Below are 21,948 nucleotides of genomic sequence, written 5' to 3'. Positions count from 1 at the left end.
GTACAAGGTTCAGGTACTGCACTTGCACATTACTTAAATACTTCTATACTTCTGCTTTACTACATTTCAGATCAATATATTTTAATTGTTTCTACACATATTTATCTGACAGCTGTAGTTACTCGTTAATTTGTAGATGAAGATTTTACATACATACATATATAGATATACATATATAGGTTATAAAGTGCATCATTAGCAATCAAACAACCCCCAATACATACAAAGTTGTTAGAATTGGCTCCCTTTTGACCTGCAACAACTTTAAATTGCTATTTAGATGGTAAATCATCAATAAGAATAATGCAATCATAAAATATGCTTATATTTGTTTTTCCCCTTCTAAAAGGAGTCATTATGCACAATGAATACTTTTATTTTTGATACTTAAAGTACACTTTGCTTATAATACCAGTGTACATTTGCCTAACACATTTTTTATTTATTTTATTTTATTTTCATTTTTGATTGCAGGACTCTTATTTGGAGAGGAAAGAGTAGTTTTACATTGTAATGTTGCTGCTTTTACTAAAGTGAATTTATATATTTATTATATATTTATATATGTTTATATATATAAACATTTCGAAGAAAATTATATATATATATATATATATATATATATATATTTTTTTTTTTTTTTTTAAATAAATAATCTTTTCAAGTAGACTAAATCATATTCGTATCGTATTTCCTCAATGATAAAATAAATCAGAACTTGTTTTAAAATAATAGTTGTTATACAAGCGACTTAAAATACTGATTCACATGTAGTTTTCGAAGACATCTTGTATATTTTGCGTGCAGGAACATGAGTTGTAAAGCTTATAGCGTAAAACACGATGTGAAATATCAGAAACTATGAAGCTGCCTGCGATGACTTTAGGTTTAACAGCATCAGATGTGCAACGCAGCTGCGTTGTCATTGGTCGGTGATAACTTATGTAAGACCCTCTCTGGTCTGCTATTGGCCAGACTCGCTGTCAGTCACCAGCTGAGGGGAGAAAGGGGGAATGGTCGCAGAGACACTCAGCATCTGTACCAAACGATGAAGGTTGAGTCAGATTCAAAGGATTTTGCTTAAAAATAAGGAAAAGAAGAGCGACCGCCACCATGGTATGTTTATGTATATTTTGTGTTATGTTTAAATGCTGTAAAAATAGTCTGTTTGTCGCGCGACATGGTGTAATTGCGTTTAACATTTCCTGTTGGGAGACCGCAATGTAGCTGTTATACAATAATTTCGCTGATTAAAGTGAACTGTGCATATTAACAATTTAGCATTATATGCATGCGCATGTATTTTAAGCTTATTGTACGTTTCGAAAATATCATATGTCGTTTACAAACACACATTGGCTACATAGCTAGGTATGTTTCAGGAAAACTGTTTTCATGGATTAATATTCACGATGCTCGTGTTTTTTTTATCATAAATTTACAGTATGGTTTTGTGAATCACGCCTTGGAGCTTCTCGTTTTAAGGAATTACGGCCCAGAAGTGTGGGAAGACATCAAGTGAGTTTGTGGATCGTGTGTTTACTATTCGGCCCTGTTGGTATCATAGGTTACACTGTGGCCAGCCAGGCCACAACAACAGTACAAGACAGGACTACTGTACTATACAGCCAGCACACTGACAGCTGGGACACACATTTGTCTTTACTGTAATGATTAACCTTCATCCTCACACTGAAACTCAGATAAAGTTATCACATTTCTAATTTTGTCCCAGAGAAACTTCACTTTTAGTCAAGAGGTCTAAAAATTCTAGGCTGAAATTTAGCCAAGAAAGTATTTGTTTAATTCTAAAAAGTAGCATAACAACAATGTAAAAAAATAGTCCCGAAATAAAAATATGCAAACATGATCAGCCAAATGTAGCCTACTTTAAAGTAAAATTACTCATTATGCAGAAAATGATCAATAAATTAATTAATCAACATCCAAAATATATTTCCACATCCTACAATGCGAGACAATATATTTAAGTCTTTACAATTAAAATAAATTAACAATTATCATTGTTATTGCATTATAGTCTAGGCAACATTGTAATGTTGAAACTGGTTGAAAAGTAGCTAATCTCCATGGCTTTATATATTTTTTAGGTAATTTAATCTAAAACAATGTATCATATTCTATAAAAATGGCATTATGTTTTATGTGCAAAAAGAAAAATACAATCAGCAAAGTAACTATTTCTTGCTCCTACATAAACACAGTGGAGTAAAAAGTACAATTGTTCCATCTGAAATGTACAGTAGAAAGTAACAAGACAAAATAGAAGCATTCAAATAGCCAGGGCCCAGAAATGTAATGTAACCAGACTCCTAAAATTCAGTCGCAAGGTTATTTTTCATTATTTGGCATTTTTAATATTTAATTAAGTAATAACTCTGCAAAACTTCAACTTTGCAATACCTAAGAAAAACATGATCAGTTAGACGGTGGGTTTTAATTTTAGATTTAGGTGTATTTAGATTTTATCAACTCATAACAGTTTATCTGAGAAATTTAAAAATCACCAAATTAGGAGACACATGGTTTTCACTGGACAGGGACTCTACAGACAGCCAAGAATACAATTCTAGTGGACAAATAATGGATCCATTATTTATTCTTTGTCGGGCTACAAGATTATAAATAATACCCGTCAATGCAGAATGTAAACTTTTTGCAAGTTGCTAAAAGCCCAAAATCCCAGAGAAAAAATACAGAATGCATGAACTCAGTGTCCTCAATGGTAACTTTGACCCTGGCCTGCCTCAAAACTGAACTTAAGTACAGTAGCCTTCTTGAGTTAATTTAATTTAATTAGCTTATTTTCCAACATTGCTTTTTTTTAACTTCATTCTGCAAACTAATATAGCTTTTGTATCATATAGAGGAAGAAAGTGATATATCCCATTCTAACATACACACATGCTGTAGGATGGATGTCTTCCACTGTAATGTCAACATGTTATTATTTCAGCATGTTGAAATGTTTAGCTCAAACTGCCCTAGATGTGACCCTGTCTAAAAAAAGAAGAATTAGAAAAAAGAGGGGGAAAACAGCAACAGCTGCCTTGTATAAATGTTTTCAAAGTGGTCATTCTTTAGCTACCAAAGAAAAAGAAAAGCAGAGCTCTCTGCTGCATCTTTTGTTATTTCTGCAAATGTAACTCATTGTTATATAATGCACAATCTATCAAGTTTGATCTGTTTTCAGACCTTTGATGAACTGAATCATTTAATTAAATGACTTCTTATTTTCTTTACAACGGCTATTGAGACCTGGTATGTTTTGTCAGCTGTTACACATTCTGATAAAATGGCGGCTGCTGCTCAGGCCTGTAAATCATTTCTGTTTTCTCTGTTAAACTGTACTAATCAGAACCTCATTAAAGTTTGACAATTTTGTAGAAATTGGGTTATCAAATGTAAAAATAGCATAAATAGAGCTTGGAGCTATGTTTAGAGAACCTGCAGTAAAAGTAAACCTGATTATCCAAGTCTTTCTCACTCCCAACTCGTCAGATCCCACAGCTTAGACACACTAGGCAGGTTTAAGCGTCTATATTAGGTGTATCAGGATTTCCATTAACTCCAATGTAAACTCATCTGCTGCAATATTAGCAGTGGACATAATATAAAGGGTACTAAGGCTGGGTGGGTCAACCAAACGCAGAATTTTGAGCCAGGAGGCCTGTGTGTATACCTGTGTGAATCCAAAAGTCAGTGTTTAATCAGTAGTTTGATTTCTGTTTCCTTGAATGCAACAAGCAGAAAGTGACACACCATCCCAACGTGTCAAAAACAGATGCTCGGATAGTACCTAGAGTGTCTTTATCTAACACTGAGTGGCTCTGAAAAAGCTGTGGTAATGACAAGTTGGGAGTGAGCATGTGTTGGGTTGTTGTACTTGTTCAACAGTGTTTTAGAATCTCACAAACACTTCAAAGCAATATGGAAACTATTTCTTTTATTACTGTAATATAAATGAACACAGCTCACACTGGCTGGCCACAAATAAGAGACAAGTCCCTCTGTCTATAAGCAACACTAGATAATAATTTCCAAAAAGGCAAAGCCAGTGGTTTCCTGATATGATTTTTTTTTCCTGCTGTGACATTTTCTGATGATTGATGGCTTCACTTTGTTTTCAGGAGAGAGGCTCAGCTTGATATTGAGGGTCAGTTCCTTGTAAGAATCATATATGAAGACGCCAAAACATACGATCTTGTGTCTGCTGCAAGTAAAGTCCTCAGTAAGTGACAGACAGCATGTTTATTCTTAGTTATTGGAACAGAAATGTCATGTATGTGGTGTATTATAACAAAATGTAATGAATTGGTATCGGTGGCTAAGATACTGATGAGATCCTTTCTGTATTTCAGAGGTCGATGCAGGAGCCATCTTGCAGATGTTTGGCAAGATGTTTTTTGAATTTTGCCAAGAGTCGGGATATGACACCATCTTGCGAGTGTTAGGATCAAATGTTCGTGAATTCCTGCAGGTACGTAGAAAAGCTATGTGATAATATCAACCAACATTGTTGGTAAACAATCATCATCAATCATTGTTGTAAAAAATTGCAATGTTTAAAGGGGTGCAGTCTTTACACGTTGCCTCATCTGTGTTTTGTGTTCACCTCTTTCTTTCACATTTTTCTGGCTTATTTCTTTTGTCAGCTTTAAATCCAAAAAGTTGCAATAATAGCACGATTTTAGTTTGCTTTGAGACTCAAATTAACACAATAAACTCAAATAATAATAATTTTCTTGGAAATAAACACAACATACACTGTTTTCCACGCCTATCTCTAAGAAAATATGATCTCCTCCTTGCTCAACTCTTGACACAAGCTGTCGTCATCTCAAAACTTGACTACTGTAACGTCCTCCTGACGGGCCTGCCAGACTGCACAGTAAAACCGCTTCACATGATCCAGAACGCGGCAGCGCGCCTGGTCTACAACCAGCCAAAAAAAGGTCACATGTCACACCGCTGCTCATCGAGCTCCACTGGCTACCTGTTGCAGCCCGCATCAAATTCAAATCTCTAATGCTGGCCTATAAAGTTGTCTCCGGTACTGCTCCTACCTACCTGAACGCCCTGATACAGGCATATGCTACCTCACGACCGTTGCGCTCTTCCAATGAACGGCGCCTGGCTCTGCCACCCGTTGGTCCAAGGCAATCCAGACTCTTTGCATTTCTTGTTCCCCGTTGGTGGAACACACTACCATTTACATTTAGTCATTTAGCAGACGCTTTTATCCAGAGCGACTTACAGGAAGAATAAAAGTAAACAATCAAGGTCTAGTGCAATAAGAGCTATTAGTGCAGCAATAAGTGCTAGTGACAATTCTTTGAGGAGTAGAATTATTGTGTGGTGCTAGGAGAGAAGATGCTCTCTGAAGAGCTGGGTCTTCAGGAGTTTTTTAAAGGTAGAGAGGAATGCCCCTGCTCTGGTTGGAACTGGTAGTGTGTTCCACCAGTGGGGAACAAGAAATGCAAAGAGTCTGGATTGCCTTGGACCAACGGGGGGCAGAGCCAGGCACCGCTCATTGGAAGAGCGCAGCGGAACTACCAGTTCCTACCAGAGCAGGGGCGTCCCTCTCTACCTTTAAAAAACTCCTGAAGACCCAGCTCTTCAGAGAGCATCTTCTCTCCTAGCACCACACGATAATTCTACTCCTTATAGAATTGTCACTAGCACTTATTGATGCACTAATGGCTCTTACTGCACTAGACCTTGACTGTTCCCCTTTTTTCCTGTAAGTCACTTTGCTAAATGACTAAATGTAAATGTTGCTGGTGTTCAGCTAAGCAATAAATTGTACATGACCTGTCAGCTACTACTGACACTGTTAGTCCATTTACATACATTTTCATATTGATACCACAATACCAGAGGATGTCTCTCTGTGTGTGCATCTGCAGAGCATGTGCAATAGAGCGAGAGGAAATTGACCACAAGTTAATCAATCGTGGATTGTGTCACTCTCTGGGGCACATAAAATAGAAAATGGTAAGATGGGTTAACAAATATACTTGGGCAACTGTAAATATACCAGGGCAGTCCAACTAAGTAAAGTCAATGTATGGAAACATTTTTACTAATGCAATACAAGCTGGATTTAGCGCCATGATGCCGTTGGCGCAGGGCTCAGATGTAGGCTACTTTTAACCTGCCAGAACGTGTCATAATGACAAAATGACAGTTTGCATAATATCAAACCGGTTAAAGCCTGTACATCGGAAATCGACCCTACTCTACCACTCAGCCGGTGAAAACAGTTGTATAAGGTCTGCCAGGCCTCAGGGGGAGAAAATAACCCAGATGAAGTCATAGTGATGTCATCAGGGTCATCTCAATTTGGGCTTGAGACTTTGGCAGAAATTCTGCATTAATTAGTGCGGCTGTAGAATGTTAAAGACCTGAACATTCACCATGCAGGGAGTGTCTAATGAAAGATGTTTTCATATTGCATGATAGCAATTATAGGATCCAGCATTTTTGACACATACTCCCACTTCATGTTTAATGTGCAGCATTAATGTCTAACTCATTTTACCTAAGCCAGGTTTTAATTTACTGTTCTGTGACTGAATGTTGCACATTTCATCTTTAATCTTCATTTTCAGAATTTGGATGCTCTACATGACCACCTGGGCACCATTTACCCCGGGATGAGGGCTCCCTCGTTCCGCTGCACTGATGCAGAGAAGGGGAACAAACTGATTCTTCACTACTACTCAGAGAGAGAAGGCCTGCAAGACATTGTGATTGGCATCATTAAAACTGTGGCTCAACAAATCCATGGGACAGAGATAGCGATGAAGGTCTGCTGTGCTGTTTTTGTTCCTTTTTTGTGCAGCTCAAATGGCTCACTCTGGTGATGAATGAGATGACTTCACGTTTTTCCCATTCCTCTCTTAATTTGCTGTTCAACATTCAATGAAACCTTCTAGTCCCTGTTATGTTTTGTGTCAGAAAATGTGTGTTTGTGTCTTGAAAATGTAATTGAAAAGGCTATTATGTGAATATTAACAACAGAAACATCCAGAACACCCAAATGGGAACAGTGCTGCACTCAGACAAGTGCAGTTCAGCAGCGAGTTTTTGGCTAATGTCTCTGAGTCAGAGGATATTTTTAGATCTAAGTTATAGAGTCTCTAGCTTGGGAGGCTTTCAGGAAGTTTTTATCTTCCACAGTTTTATTTTAACTTTATCAGACTGTGGATGAATTTAAATTAGCTGTCAAGTGCATCTTTATTAGGTCATATATCCTGAGGAGAGATCCATATTTATGAATTTGTCTCATTTACTCAATCAGATTTAGTCTAGATTGAACAAATAGAACAAATAACTTGATATTATAAACTGTGATTGGTATTTTATTTGTTTGTGAATGTGCAGCCTACAGATCCCAGCCTGGAATTTGTACCAGTAACTGATCCTCCTATACCATTGCCTGCACGGGGGCTGGAGTTTTCTCTTCATTTCATAAGCCAGCGACATTTCCTCCCAAACCAAATCATATTGTACAGACAGGATCATATTTTCCAGCAATTGTGTGTGTAATGAAAGAACAGAAAATGGCAGACGCTCCAAATGTGACACCCAATTTCTGGAAATATTAGCCACTGTTGCTGTGGCAACAGGGTGCAGAGACAGCAGCTTGACGTCAGCATACCGTATGCCCATAAACCCACTGAAAATTAATTTACATTGTATTAATTGTAAGATAACAGACTTTAGGTCATTGACATCATTAACGGAAAAATGTAATATTGCATGGGTGATTTTTTTTCAATGCTGTAATTATGTGCAGCAATATAAGCAAATTTGATTACATTTGAACCTAATTAAATCTTTAACTTATTATTTAACCCCATCTGATGCAGATGATCCAACCGAAAAGCGAGGAGTGCGACCACATCAAGTTTCTGATTGAGGAGAAGGACTCGGAGGAAGAGGCGTTCTACGAGGACCTGGACGGCTTCGAGGAGAACGGCACACAGGAGACTCGGATCAGCCCGTACACGTTTTGCAAAGCCTTCCCTTTCCACCTCATGTTTGACAAAGACCTGATGCTCACACAGTGTGGGAACGCCATTTATCGAGTCCTGCCTCAGGTGTGGAGTCACATCCAATCAAGTTTTAGATGCAGGAAGCACTATTTCCTCAAAGCAGCACTTGATGCTGTTTCAGTTTAATTCATTTATGGTCTTAGTTCTGGATACCCAGAATGCAACAGTAATTAATTATATAGGTAAAGCATCTCATGTAACTGAAATATGCATTTTTTTGTTTTACTCCCCAGCTCCAGCCCGGTACCTGTATCCTCCCTTCAGTTTTTTCTTTGGTCCGTCCTCACATTGACTTCAGTTTTCATGGCATCCTTTCCCACATCAACACCGTCTTTGTTCTGCGAAGCAAGGTACGGATGATTTGAAAATAAGTTTTCTGTCACAGCATTGTCAGACGATCAGATCAGTACTTTGAACTTTCTGAAAAAAGTTTGAAAGTACTTTTCCAGGACACAAAAAGCACATCTAAATCTTACTGATAAAAACTGGGTTTGATGGTACATCATAGACTGTGTTTATAGTCCTGTATATTAACATCATAAATGGATACATATATTATGGCTCTTTGGCTTTCATCAACACTGTTAATTTGGGTCATATTGATTACATGTAGAGATTACTCCGTAGACTGTTAATCAATTAAAGAAACAAATATGGAGAATTGTGTATTGAATTTTATGTGTTGAGCAAAAAGTGCAAGGGTCTAAATGTCTTGACTTATACTTAACATGCAATGAAGAGTTGAGAAATGACAGAGAAGAGGTGAAACAAATCAATTAATCAAACGGAAACTCCAAGAGGGAAAAAGCATAGTGGCTCAATTGATAGCAGCCATACATTGAAAAAGCATTAACACAGATTGTGAGGTGTGTTTCAAAGTGCTGCTACTCCTGTGATGCTACTTTAAAGTTGATATTTTTTTCTTTATACGTATACAATCTGAATTAATTCTCTCAAATAATGGTTGCATGTGACATTTAAGGCGAAAAGAAACAAAAAAACCTACATATTAAAAATGAAGAGCAAACTGAACTGGCGCCTAGTTTTGAAGCAGATTTAGGGAAGAACATATAATGCAATATTCATAATATGATGTAATCCTGACAGGAGGGCCTGCTGAATGTGGAGACGGTGGAGAATGAGGACGAGCTGACGGGGGTGGAGATCAGCTGTCTGAGATTGAAAGGACAGATGATTTACTTGCCAGAGGCAGAAAACATCCTTTTTCTTTGCTCACCCAGGTAAACCCACAGTCTGTCCTGACAGAAGCACAGACTGGAAATACACAAAACCAAAAATATGGATTCTCTTTTAGCTACTGAATGGGGAAAGTCCTGGGATCTGAAATTCCAATTCAATTTCTGTCCTATGCATATAGAAATACATTTTAGGTATAACTGAGTTGTTACATTTTGCTCCAATTGCTTGTCGCCACAGATTTGTATACCTTTTCCCACCTGTAGCACTATACTGAAAATATGGAGGACCGCTACCTACAATGTGTTGGTTCTTCTCTCAGAAGGAACAAATGGCTTTTGGGTTAAATGCCTAAATCTTAAAAAATCCATTAAAGCATGTTTTCAATCAGTTACACAATTAAATTGTTAGCTCAAATGTTTTTTTTCTGATTCCATACTTTCATAATCAAAACATATATAGGTGCAAGATCAGAGGGAAAAAACAAAGAGAAATTACATCGGTTCTTCTGTTGTGACCTCCATTATCCTTTGTGGCACTTGTGTTACCAATCAGACATTTCTAGTGAAATATTGGATGCAGGAGAGCAGGTTCAAGAGATCTTGTCCTCACAGATCGAAGACACTTTGCAGAGATCAGTGTTTTCATAATGGGTTGCTGTGTGACAGGAAATAATGGGATATAAAAGTGTGCTTACTTACTTACTTATCGTCTACTACCCCTTCTGGGGCTTAGGCCGCCAAGCATCTCGGTCCTGAGCCAGCATCTCAAGCTGTCCCCAAGTGTAGCCCATTTTCTTGGCATCCGCCTCCCAGTCTCTGCGCCAGGTGTTTTGTGGTCGACCTCTCTTTCTTTTCCCTTGGGGATTCCACTTGAGGGACTGTCTTGTGGTGTTTGTGGCTGGTTTGCGGAGAGTATGACCTATCCATCTCCAACGCCGTTGGAGGATCTCTTCGTCTGCTGGCTTTTGGTTGGTGCATTTCCACAGTTCTTTGTCGCTGATGGTGTTAGGCCAGCGGATCTGGAGGATTCGTCGCAGACAGGCATTGATGAATGACTGGATTTTATTTGTAGTTTTTACTGTAGTCCTCCATGTCTCCGCACCGTAGAGCAGGACTGACTTCACACTGCTGTTAAGGATCTTGATCTTTGTTGTGATGGCCGGGTCTTTTGCGCTCCAAATGTTTTTTAGTTGGAGGTACGCTACTCTGGCCTTGCCAATCCTGACTCTCACATCTATATCTGTGCTTATTTACCTGACCAGAAAAGACAGAAAAAACACAGTGTCTGACCTCACCCTTAACAATAGCAACACTCATCTGGAGACAGTATGCTCAGGCCTGAGAGGATGATGGTGTTCTCATTACTGATGGTTTATACTTTATGGTCTTTTTCATTTATGTTGATTGCTGATATGAACAAGACCAAGGAAAAGGGCTGCAATTTTCTTTTACCCACTGATACAATTAGAACATTTTCAGTATTTTCACTGTGAAAATAACACCATCGATAACCACTGAATACCTCACTGTTTTCTCCTTATTCTGTTTCTGTAGTGTTATGAACCTGGATGATCTCACACGAAGGGGGCTTTACCTGAGCGATATCCCACTACACGACGCCACACGTGACTTGGTGCTGCTGGGCGAGCAGTTTCGTGAGGAGTACAAGCTGACCCAGGAGCTGGAAATCCTGACAGATCGTCTGCAGCACACACTCAGGGCCCTGGAGGACGAGAAGAAAAAGACAGACAGGTAAGACGATTCATCTCAAGTGTAGACTGCAGTTTCAGCTTTTAGCGAATGAGTTTCCAAATGTAAACTTCTTACTTGTAGAGAAATAACAATCACATACTAATGTATTGATATACTGCTACTGAAGATAACAGGGATATTACAAAAAATAAATGTATTGATATCATGTTAACCACACATGTATATTGTGTAAATAGGTGCTCAAAGTGCACCCCACAGGCCATCGTAAGCTAATGAAAATCAAAGTTGATACATTAACTTTCATTAGCTTATATTTAAAACACTACTAGGCTTCTGTCAAGTTAGGAATGACTACTTATAGAAAGCCACTGGTTCCATGGCATCTCTGTCATCAGTGCTATTTGGTAAAGTTAGCTATTTAGTAGCATTTTTCTGTGCAGCCCTCAATAATTCAGTATGCTGACTACTCCTTTTAACTAATTCTCAAATAATTTCCTTTTCTTTAGGTTCTCACTTTTGCTTCTAGCATTCATTTTTTTCTGAATAAAAAGGAAAAAAAGAGAAAAAATGCACAATAAACAAAGTTAAAGAGGATTTTTTATTGCCAGCATTTTCCCACTATATTTTCTATAGATATCACAATAATATTATTGGTTACAATAATGTAGGATATGTCCTATATCAAGACGGGCCTATAATGCAACCTGTAAATAGTTTAAGGAATCAATACTAATACTTTTATGTATAGTATGTCAAAAGTGAGACCTTTGAGAAAATGATTCCCAACCTTTTTAACTTGTGGCCCTTCAAAACAAGGTAAGAGTGAGTCATTTTATTTTTATGTGTATATATTTAAAATATATATACAAAAGCATATCAATTTGAACATTAAATATCTTGTCTTAATACTCTATTCAATCAAATGTAGGTCAAACAAGAATTGCAAATCACTGCATTGTGTTTTTTTTTACATTTTCACAGCATTCCAACATCATTAGAATCGAGGTTGTACCTAGTAAAAAACAAAGATTAATGTCTTAGTTTAATATACAAGAAATACTTTTTCTTAATTGAATTATTGTGTAGTAACTCCTTAAACTCATAGTGACCCCTTGGAGTGTAATTGTGTATTACAGTCATTATTATGTGTAACTGTAAACCAAGGCCCTGTCGTTGTGAGTCAACTTCTAACTCATTGTAATAGCAGTGCTGTCATTCTTCTTTCATCTCCGTGAGTTGGAAAAGTAATTGGCAAACAATGTTCATTAGTCCATCTTAGATAAAACAGTAGTCTCTTCAAGTATTCCCTTTTAAGGACGGACATGAGACAAGAAACACTGAAGATACAGCAGGCCACTAACATTTGTCACTCCTGTTCGGTTATGTTGAGGCTACGTGACAGTAGGACCACCTAGGGTCAGAATCTATTGTTATACCCAGGTTGAAGTTTGCCTAAGCTATTCTTCAGTCTGTTATGGTTGAGACAGTTGGTTTTGACTCTGGCTTTCAGAAAAGGGCCTGTCATAGTAATTTGGCACAGCAGTGGGTGACAGCTGGAGAGGAGCACGGAGGTGGAGTGTGGTCTTTATTAAGACTGCTGTAGAAGCCCCATCTTCTTAAAGGAAAATAATTTCACTCTGTATTATATTATTATTCTCCTCATTCTCTGGTCTCAAATCGCCTTGGGCCTCGAACATTGATTAGAATTCATGGCTCCTCTAAATATTTAAGAGAACTGCTGCTGCACTGTATTTGCCATTAAAAAGCATTAAAAATGCTATGCCGTCTAGTAATGAATACATACATGTATGCTGTTGTTGCTGTTTTTCAGGCATGTACTTACTTATACACACTGTTTGCAAACAGATGTTACAGCTGAATAGCCTTCTCCTGAGTAAACATAGTCTATTTCCATATAGATTTTTTGTTTGGTGTCTGCTATCTGTTGCGTATGGAGCATGTGTGCTCATAATATGATGCCTCATGGAAGGTGTTTTGCTTTCAACAGGCAGCAATGAGCTAACCAGTTACCATAGAAACACCACCCTCCTGTCTGAGAGCAGCTTTTATAGCGAAATGACCAAAAGGTGGTGGGTGAGCAAATAAAATGCTGATTCAAAAGGACGGGCTTCAGTCTGGCAGCCGCAGCCCATTACTGTGCCGCTCGAGTGCACCATAACTACACTTTTTTGCTAAAAATGTTCATTTCTATTCTTCCCATTTTAGATTGCTCTATTCCGTTCTGCCGCCATCTGTTGCCAACGAGCTGCGACACAAACGGCCTGTCCCGGCAAAGCGCTACGATAACCTGACCATCCTCTTTAGTGGCATTGTGGGATTCAACGCCTTCTGCAGCAAGCACGCCTCGGCCGAGGGAGCCATCAAGATAGTCAACCTGCTCAATGATGTTTACACACGTTTTGACATCTTGACAGACTCTCGGAACAATCCTTATGTATACAAGGTCGGAAGCAAGAATTTTACCGTGACAGTATATAATGCCTTTGTGTACTTTCCTCTCAGTAAAGGAATAGCAAAGTGATAATACAATCTAAAGGGGAGGCACGACAGGTGAATAGGGTAATTTTTTTAGCTTATAGATATCACAATGAAATTTCCCCAGTTTGTTTACATTAAGACAATGTTTTTTTGTATTACAAGTTTTCTGAAATTTTGGTTTGCAAATGAGGTGTTAACTAACTGAATACGCACTTATTTTCATGTATTTCCAGGACATAATCTCAACATTGGACAAAGCAAATTGTTTTATTTTGTTGATAAATTGGATTCAAAGTTTTTTACAGAAGGAAAATGGGATATCTGCTTTTATCGTATCATAAATCAGAAAATACTGTCAAAAGCCATAATTCTTTTTTATTTCTGTCATGTTTCAGGAACAAAATGTTCTATAAATCAGGGTATGAAAGATTTGAAGACAAACCTCTCTTTAAAAACCTTCAGAATATAGTTCAGAATAAAAGTGGTAAATTTGGTGAATGTAAGTGGAGCTGAAGTTGAGATTTATGGCCCAGAGCATGAGAAAAACCTCATCTTGAGAAAACGGCCTTTTCAAACATTCTCAAAGGAATTGACTATTTAAAGACAATATATTAAATCTAATTCACAGCAACAACAATATAGAAGATCTAAAACACATACTATTGTGCAGGAAAGTGGGAGCTTTCTAACGTTGCCTGTGATGACGACATTTAGACGTCAATCGCGGTACTACACGTTGCCATAGAACACTAACTTTTAGTGCATTTAGGAGATCAGGTGCAAATGGATCACATATAGTTAAATATACAACTAAATGTTTGTTTTGGATGTTTTTCTTTCCACTATTCTGAAAGAAGACATTTTTTTGCCCGTAGTGTCTCACCTAAAGGTTGAAAATTTGAGGGATATTTGTATTCTATGCTGTTTTTTTTCAGTTTAAAAGCACCAGTGAACACACTGACCCTCTCGGTGAATAATGTTATGCAATTATGCACGTACAAGTCAGTAAGAGTATTTATATCAGTTCACTTGAGTTTTTCACCATAAGAAGAGTAGTACTAACTTCTAAACACAGTGTAGTTTTACAGGGGTACTGTGCCATTTTATAGGCCCCGTGTAGCAGATTTACACCCCAGGCTTTCAGACAAGAATGCACTTTAAGAAGTCAAACAGACCTCGGCACTTCCAGGGGATCGGCTTCAGGCACTGGGTCACCAAAAGAAGTAATATTTACTCTACAAGCTGAATGGCTTGGTGGTCCCAGGGTTTTAGCGGGGCTCAAAGAGGCCCCTGCATGTCTTAAAGCTGATGTAAGTGTTTAAGTGTTTATTTCAGGGTGTTCAAGTTTATTTCTAGCTGTACAGTGCATTCAAAAAACCTCTTTGTAGCACAGTGGGAACAGATGATTTTACATGAAGCAAAAGTAAATCAAAGCTAAAATAGGTTATGATGAATTTCACGTGAAGAATGTTTGTCTTTTCAGGTGGAAACAGTGGGTGATAAGTACATGACAGTGAGCGGCCTACCGGAGCCGTGCACACACCACGCCAAGTCCATCTGCCACCTCGCTCTTGAGATGTTGGAGATTGCAGGACAAGTCAAAGTGGATGATCAACCAGTTCAGGTGTGGTAAAATTTTTAAAATGTTTTCTGTATTATATGGCTTTATAATATATTTATATTAAAATGATGTATCATAAACTGCCATTACTGTAAAAAAAATTGAAAACTGTTATTTGTATGTATTGTACACATGCTAAGCTAAACCAAGCACACGCCAAATTATTGTTTTTTTAATTTATATTAAACATAATTCCTCAAATAGCTTTGTATACTGACATGGTTTTGGCCAGAAAATTATCACAATGAAATAATTAGCTTGGCAGATGGTTGATTTGCAATATCTCTATATTTTCCCAACCTCCTTTTATACTTAATGTGTTTGTAATAATTGTCAGACTGTTTTCCTTCAAACATTTAATTATTTAGCAGGTTTTTTTTAGCGAGGAATTCTTCATTTTGGCACATATATTGAAGGCTGGTGGGCTTGGTGTTCTAATATTCCTCTAGAAGATTTATACATTAAACTGCTCAATGTCAGACCTGATGAATACCGATAACTGGCATTCAACGTGATATGACAAACCTTACCCTCAGGGATTTTTAAATTGATTTTAGCACTATCGTATCTGTGCGTGTGGACATATTTCCACGCTGAAGCAATGTGCAGTGAAAAGTTGGATAAAAAACAGCAGACTTTTGTTTAACCGACTGTTGGAGATTGTTATTGTATCAATGACTGTTGAGACTTAACTTTGGAAAATCATGTCTCGTTTACAAAAGGCTGTTTATTTTGCGACATGGCACTGGCAGAAGAGAGTCCGGTTTAGTAGCAGAAACAGACTCAAATCATCTCACGATGCTGTGTCTAAAAATAGATTCTCATTTGTCTCAGACACTCTCAGCGTGTTCATGCTCCGAAGACAACAAGCACTGAAGTGCCTACAAGTTTCAAGTCTAAATATTAGTCTGTAGATTGCCTGAGGTTACTTCTGAAATTGCTAGTTTATTGCAAACCTAAAAATATAGATATCTAATTTTGCGCATGGAGTGATTTCTACATTCACCCACCAAATGTTGCACCTTTTCAGTCGATAGCTTTAGAATTTGTGATAACAAACTAGAGAGGCATTCAGCTGGATAGTTGCATGCATTTATTTTTTCTCTCTGGGGAACTCAAGTCATTTACCTTGTTGATTTAACATTTACACAGGTTTATTTTTAATGCTGGGATAGTTTTTCTCAAACTACAGCAAATTCTTTCTTAGCATATAGTTTTGAAGAAGATAAATCTGATGTGCTATGTGCTGCTTTAAGTAATACATTTACCACAAATAACTAATGATCAGGGCTTTTTATGTCCTATATTAAATATTTAAGCTTTCAGTGAAATTGTATGAGGAGTTTCACTTTACATTCTCCTTTCTTTCCAGATTACAATTGGGATCCACACTGGAGAAGTGGTGACTGGGGTGATTGGCCAGAGGATGCCCAGATATTGCCTTTTTGGAAATACAGTCAACCTCACAAGTCGTACAGAAACTACTGGCGAAAAGGGAAAAATAAATGTCTCCGAATACACTTACCGGTAAGTAAAAACACCTCCTCTTATTAAGTTATTTGGTGATTTAATTACTGGCTGTAAATACTGAAAAAGGAGCATTTGAATGAGCGTTGCAACTTGTTAGAACAACATTACAACCCCAAAGAAGTTTGGAAATTGTTTAAAACATAAATAAAACAAAATTTGATCATTTCCTTATACTTTGTGTCAATTCAAACCTGTACAAAGACAATATATTTTATGTTCAAACTGATTAACTTTTATATTTCACACAGCATTCCAACTTTTTTTTAAATCTGGGTTGAAAAAGGGATCTTTAATTTGTTAAGAAACCAGTTAGAGTTGGCTGATCAATTTAATTCTATCTTCAGTTTAAATGTTGGCTTTCAACGATTACAAAAACAAGATAATTTGGATAAAGGATTATTGTGCTGCCTGAATCCAGTGCATCAATTTCTTTATAGCGGTATACTTTCATCCATTTTTGCCAAGTTGGAATATGTTGGATATATTGTCTACCAAAAATATATGTTTAGAAATTTTAAAAGTTTAAAAGTTGTGGCAGTGCACTACAACTTATATATATATATATATATATATATATATATATATATATATATATATATATATATATATATATATATATATATATTGAATATATATTGAATATTGGCTATTTTTAGTAGTTTTCAAGAAGTTTTGGAAGTGTAATGTTGCAACGTAATTCACTTTGTTTATTCTAATTTAATTCATTTTATTCAGTAGTTTTGTATTATTTATTTCAATGTATAAAATTTTATATATTTTACATAACTTATTTATCTGTATTTTATTTGTTTTTAGTTGAATTTTATTCAAAGATTTAAAAAATCCACTGGTTATAAGACCTTTTTTTGTTTTTCAATAAATGCATGACATTTCCAAAGTCAATCACTAATTATGTTAAATAATCATGATTGCAATAATTGAGCAGTCCTAATTTTAGTTTTAGACATGAAGGACAAGTTGAAATCAATGTAAAACATAAACCAGTGGGTCTGGTTTTTGGTCTGCGAATTTGCTGTTAAAAATACATTATCGTAGAGTTAGTGAAAATAAGATAGAGAATCCCCCCGGAGCGTACAGCATGGGTGATTTATGACGGTGTGGACGTTGTATCGCAGGTGTTTGCAGTCTGCGGAGAACGCTGACCCTCAGTTTCATCTGGAGTACCGTGGCCCCATCACCATGAAAGGAAAGAAGGAACCGATGAAGGTGTGGTTTCTGTCCAGGAAGCCCACCAACACAGAGTCCACCACAGTTAGTTAAAGCTTAACAATTCAGATTCAACACCAAAACGCCAAGTGTGTCATCTAACAGAAGCTTCAGTTTGGCACTGTGTAGTCAAAATGTCTTTATAAAAGTACATACATTTTGAGGCAGGGATGAGATGGATTAGGTGAAATAAACTATCCACAGACAAACAGATATTTTTAATATAATGAACCTATACTGCTGCTCTCCCTGCTTGTTTCTGTTTGGCCATGATCTGTCGTGACCTCACTATATTTTTTTAGAGTAGCCACAGAAGTGAAGTATTTCATGAATAGTAGAGGGTCGTGATATTCAAGTTTGATACTTTTTTGGACAAAATATTCTCACATTGTTATTGTACATAAAATCACTAAAGGTTTTGATAAGCAAAACATTTTCCATCTATCTTAAATATTTTTAGTTGCTTTGATTTTTCATATACTATATTTGTTCTGTATTGAGAAATCATTTATAGTCTGTGATCTAACATCCCAAATAACTAACGAGTGTAATAAAAAAATATACTATAGCTTGATATCATGTTTGTGCCAAAACATTGCTGTCACTATTTGAGGCAAACATTCAGTATTGTTCATTAGCTGTGATAGTTTTACACTGAATATGTTGCACTGGCATCAAAAAAAATAAAATAAAGAATTTAGATATTATAACTGTTGTATTTATATAGATTTATATCACCACGTTCACCAGTTCTTGGCACAAAAGCAACTGTGCTAACTAGAGTTATATATGACAATTCAAAGATGAATTTCATTTTTATTTATTATTTAAATGTCACAAATTATACATGTTGAGCTGTTAGTACATCTGTACCATCATGTATCTATCACTAATAATTTAAGTTAACTAAACACTACTTTATCTGATATAATAATCGCACCTCTTTACTCACTTTGTCAGCTTTTATAAAACATTTTCAGTTCTACTAAATGTTCAGATATTCTTACTGATCTACATATTTATTGTTAACATGGTGTTATTTGATATTTATTATTTTTTTGTCATAAGAAATAGTAACTAAGTAAACTTTAGTATGAGTGAAACTACTGTTTGTGCCTCTATAAGTTAAACTATGTGCTGTATGTGTTGGATTAATTTAATGAGTAAATATACCACACTTTTTTCACCCTATTTTTCCAAAATAATCATCATTAAGCTTCACATAATGTCCTAGCAAGGAACCATGCAGCTTCCTGTGTAAAGAAGTCAAACAGGTGCCTCTTGTACTGTGCGAGTGCATTTCTTTGCTTGTAAGACATGATTGTTTTTTCTGAAAAAAATGTCTCTGTTGTGAGAAAATTAATAAAATAGTCTTGAAAAGTGTTGGCTACTTAATATTTATTTTGTACAGAGCAATCTTTGCTCTCTACCTGCTCTAATAAAGACTTAACTCTACCCATGAACAGAGAAAGTAATGCATGGTGTTTACTTTGACTGACGGCTCTAACATTAACCATATAATTATTTATTCAGAATAATGTACTTGGAATTAATATTAAGTAATTCATCAATCATAATAATATACTTATGTGTTTTTCTTTGTACTTACTCTATGGCCTGTGATCATATACAGTAGATTCTTTAGTAAAGAGCTCCCTCTAGTGGCCAGTCAGAATATTATCTTCCAAACATAATTTTAAACCCCCCAGAAAATGGGTTCAAGCTTCTGTGAGTTATGTGACATGTCCCACCTTTTCAGCCCTGACACTAATACCTGGGATTTGAGTATGGATAGATATAAATATACAGATGTTTTATTAGCAATATAATAATAATTATAATACCAATAATAATAATACAAATAAAGAATGGAATTTAATAATCATCCCCAAACCAGCTGTGGATCAGTATCGCTATTAGCACAGCCGTAGCTTGTACTGAAGGTTATTACAAATTGGTTTACTACATGTTTTAACTTGATTCATTGATTTAAGACTGTGTGTTAAATATTACAAAATACATATGTTTTGTTCAGGTCTCGCAATTCTGAAATTTAAACACCTCTCTAGTGGCAGGAAATCGCTTGCTCACATCTAGTTTCTCTCTGCCTGCTGTATTTATACTGTACAGAGTGAGCCTGGTGGGTAGCTGTTGTGCACCGGTGTTATAAATCGATGAGTGGCCCTGTTATCTGGCGACTGATTGTTGTTCGAAATAACGTGTTTTTAAATGACTGCATAGCTCATCTAGGTGACACATCTACTCAAACTGAATCCAAAATCTAATTTCATAAGTTAACAAATTGTTTTCCTGTTTTCTGCCTAACTATGACAATCACAGACGCCTTATGCTTAAAGTCATCAGTTAACAGGGTCACTTGTTAATCTGTAACACCGGGGTGCCAGAACTGCTGGGTACAAGTGACAGGAAGAGCATATTATCTGATTCCTATAGACCATGTAAGATGGAAAAAAATATTACTGATACAAACTGAAAGCAAACAGAAGACAACTGAGTGATGAGACTTCACAAGCAATGGATTCCATTGTGTTGCGACCACTTCATATCAGGTAGGGTTACAGAATAGAACGTTTCCTGATGTTAATGTTATATCACATCCATCATATTTCCTGTGATTGACCTGTAATAACACTTTCATAGCACTGTTTTGATAGCTGCTGTTTATTGTAAAGCTAGGATTTAATGATTGAGGCAGTGCCTTTCGAAATTAATCTAAGCAGCAATGATGTAACTGTATAGTATCGTTAACTCTTTGAACATACAAACTAGCTATATAATCCATTTTTCGTCCTTTCTTTTGTAGATTTTTAAAGCTTTTTTTTTTAAACTAAAAACTGATAATCCCTCAATTTTTTGGCACACATATTTTTTCCAGGTAGTCTTTTTTTTAGATTTAGTATTCCTGTCATGGCCTTTTCGGACCATTATTATTACCAATCATAACCTCTGTGTATTGTATATCCAGATTCTTGCCAACACACAGCCCTATCACAGAAAATCTCTGCAGTAGCATTTAGTTTAGGGCCTTGATCAAGAGCCCCTCGGTGTTGGTAACGAGGGTGGAACCAGCACCGCACTTTCAGCTCCCCCATCCAAATAGCTTCTACCTGTCTTTTAGTCCAACAACCTATGCTTCAATTGATGCTACAAAGAAATATTCACAGTTACAAAATATTGGCTCCACACAGTGCAGCAGCTTATAGTCTTGTCTAAAACAGTTTGAGCCACTGAACCAACACCTCTCCTTTAATAGACCATGCATGTCCCGCTACATCTTATACTACAACAAAGATAAAACATGGTGGGAATTATGTGTTAAAGATTAGCTTCAACAGGGCTAAATCTGTCTCAAACTCATCTGCCAATTATCACTGCAGTCATAGTAGAAAGGTCTTTTGTGTGATAAGAGGCAGATTCATGGAGGTGGAAGCGAAGGTCAGGCAAAGGTCTGTTGAGCTTCGGAAGATGAGAGGAACCCGAGATAAGATAATTGAAATGTTGTGCATGTTTTATTCATTCTTGTGAAATCTGGCAGGGACATATTTGCGGCTTTTTTTAGTTTTGACAATTTAGTCAGTAAATTATGTTTATTTCTGTTGTCCCATCTTAAATACAGCACACATAATATTTCCAAACTCAAAAACAGAGAAACCCAGTAAAAATAATTATTTTCTTATCCTCATTAACTTTATGTTTACCTAGAAAGGCTATAAAATACATCATATTCAGTTTAGTATCTTAATGACATGTAATGAGTGTGCTTGTTAAATATTAACTTCAAATATCAAAGGTCTCGTTTACAACAATAGCCAGATTATTATCTTTGGAAATGCATTATCAACCACACTGATCACCGCTGTATTACAACAAGGCCTAGGTCTACATCCGGTCCAGTAATATCATGGCTGATAAGAAGTTTGGACAAAATTACATCAGACACGATCAGTCAACTAGCTAACTCAAGTAGGCTAATGGAAAGTTTGTATTCATATGCTTTAACAGAGTTTTATTGTTATTTTTGTTTAGGCTTCAGCTGCAATGACAAAAAAGTTGT

At 36.5% G+C, this 21,948-nt stretch overlaps 1 protein-coding gene across 1 annotated transcript; it reads left to right on the top strand.

The window, feature by feature from the left end:
- Positions 1 to 995: 995 nt before the first annotated feature.
- gucy1b1 (guanylate cyclase 1 soluble subunit beta 1) lies at positions 996 to 19,254 on the top strand. The gene is made up of 13 exons (XM_059340911.1): positions 996 to 1,116; positions 1,445 to 1,518; positions 4,152 to 4,252; positions 4,383 to 4,501; positions 6,636 to 6,833; positions 7,899 to 8,129; positions 8,318 to 8,434; positions 9,192 to 9,325; positions 10,838 to 11,035; positions 13,223 to 13,460; positions 14,979 to 15,119; positions 16,489 to 16,643; positions 17,783 to 19,254. The coding sequence occupies exons 1-13, from the start codon at positions 1,114 to 1,116 to the stop codon at positions 17,925 to 17,927; spliced, it is 1,854 nt and encodes a 617-aa protein (XP_059196894.1). The 5' UTR covers positions 996 to 1,113; the 3' UTR covers positions 17,928 to 19,254.
- The last annotated feature ends 2,694 nt before the right edge of the window (positions 19,255 to 21,948 follow it).

The sequence above is a fragment of the Centropristis striata genome, chromosome 1, assembly GCF_030273125.1.
Source record: "Centropristis striata isolate RG_2023a ecotype Rhode Island chromosome 1, C.striata_1.0, whole genome shotgun sequence".
In the NCBI taxonomy this organism is placed as follows: domain Eukaryota; kingdom Metazoa; phylum Chordata; class Actinopteri; order Perciformes; family Serranidae; genus Centropristis; species Centropristis striata.
Note: the sequence above shows the minus strand (reverse complement) of the source record. Positions and strands in the feature narration are given on the sequence as shown.

Coding starts and splice junctions, on each gene's coding strand:
- gucy1b1 (XM_059340911.1), top strand. Junction 8,435..9,191: donor TCTTTGTTCTGCGAAGCAAG/GTACGGATGATT, acceptor TAATCCTGACAG/GAGGGCCTGCTGAATGTGGA. Junction 16,644..17,782: donor GTCTCCGAATACACTTACCG/GTAAGTAAAAAC, acceptor GTTGTATCGCAG/GTGTTTGCAGTCTGCGGAGA.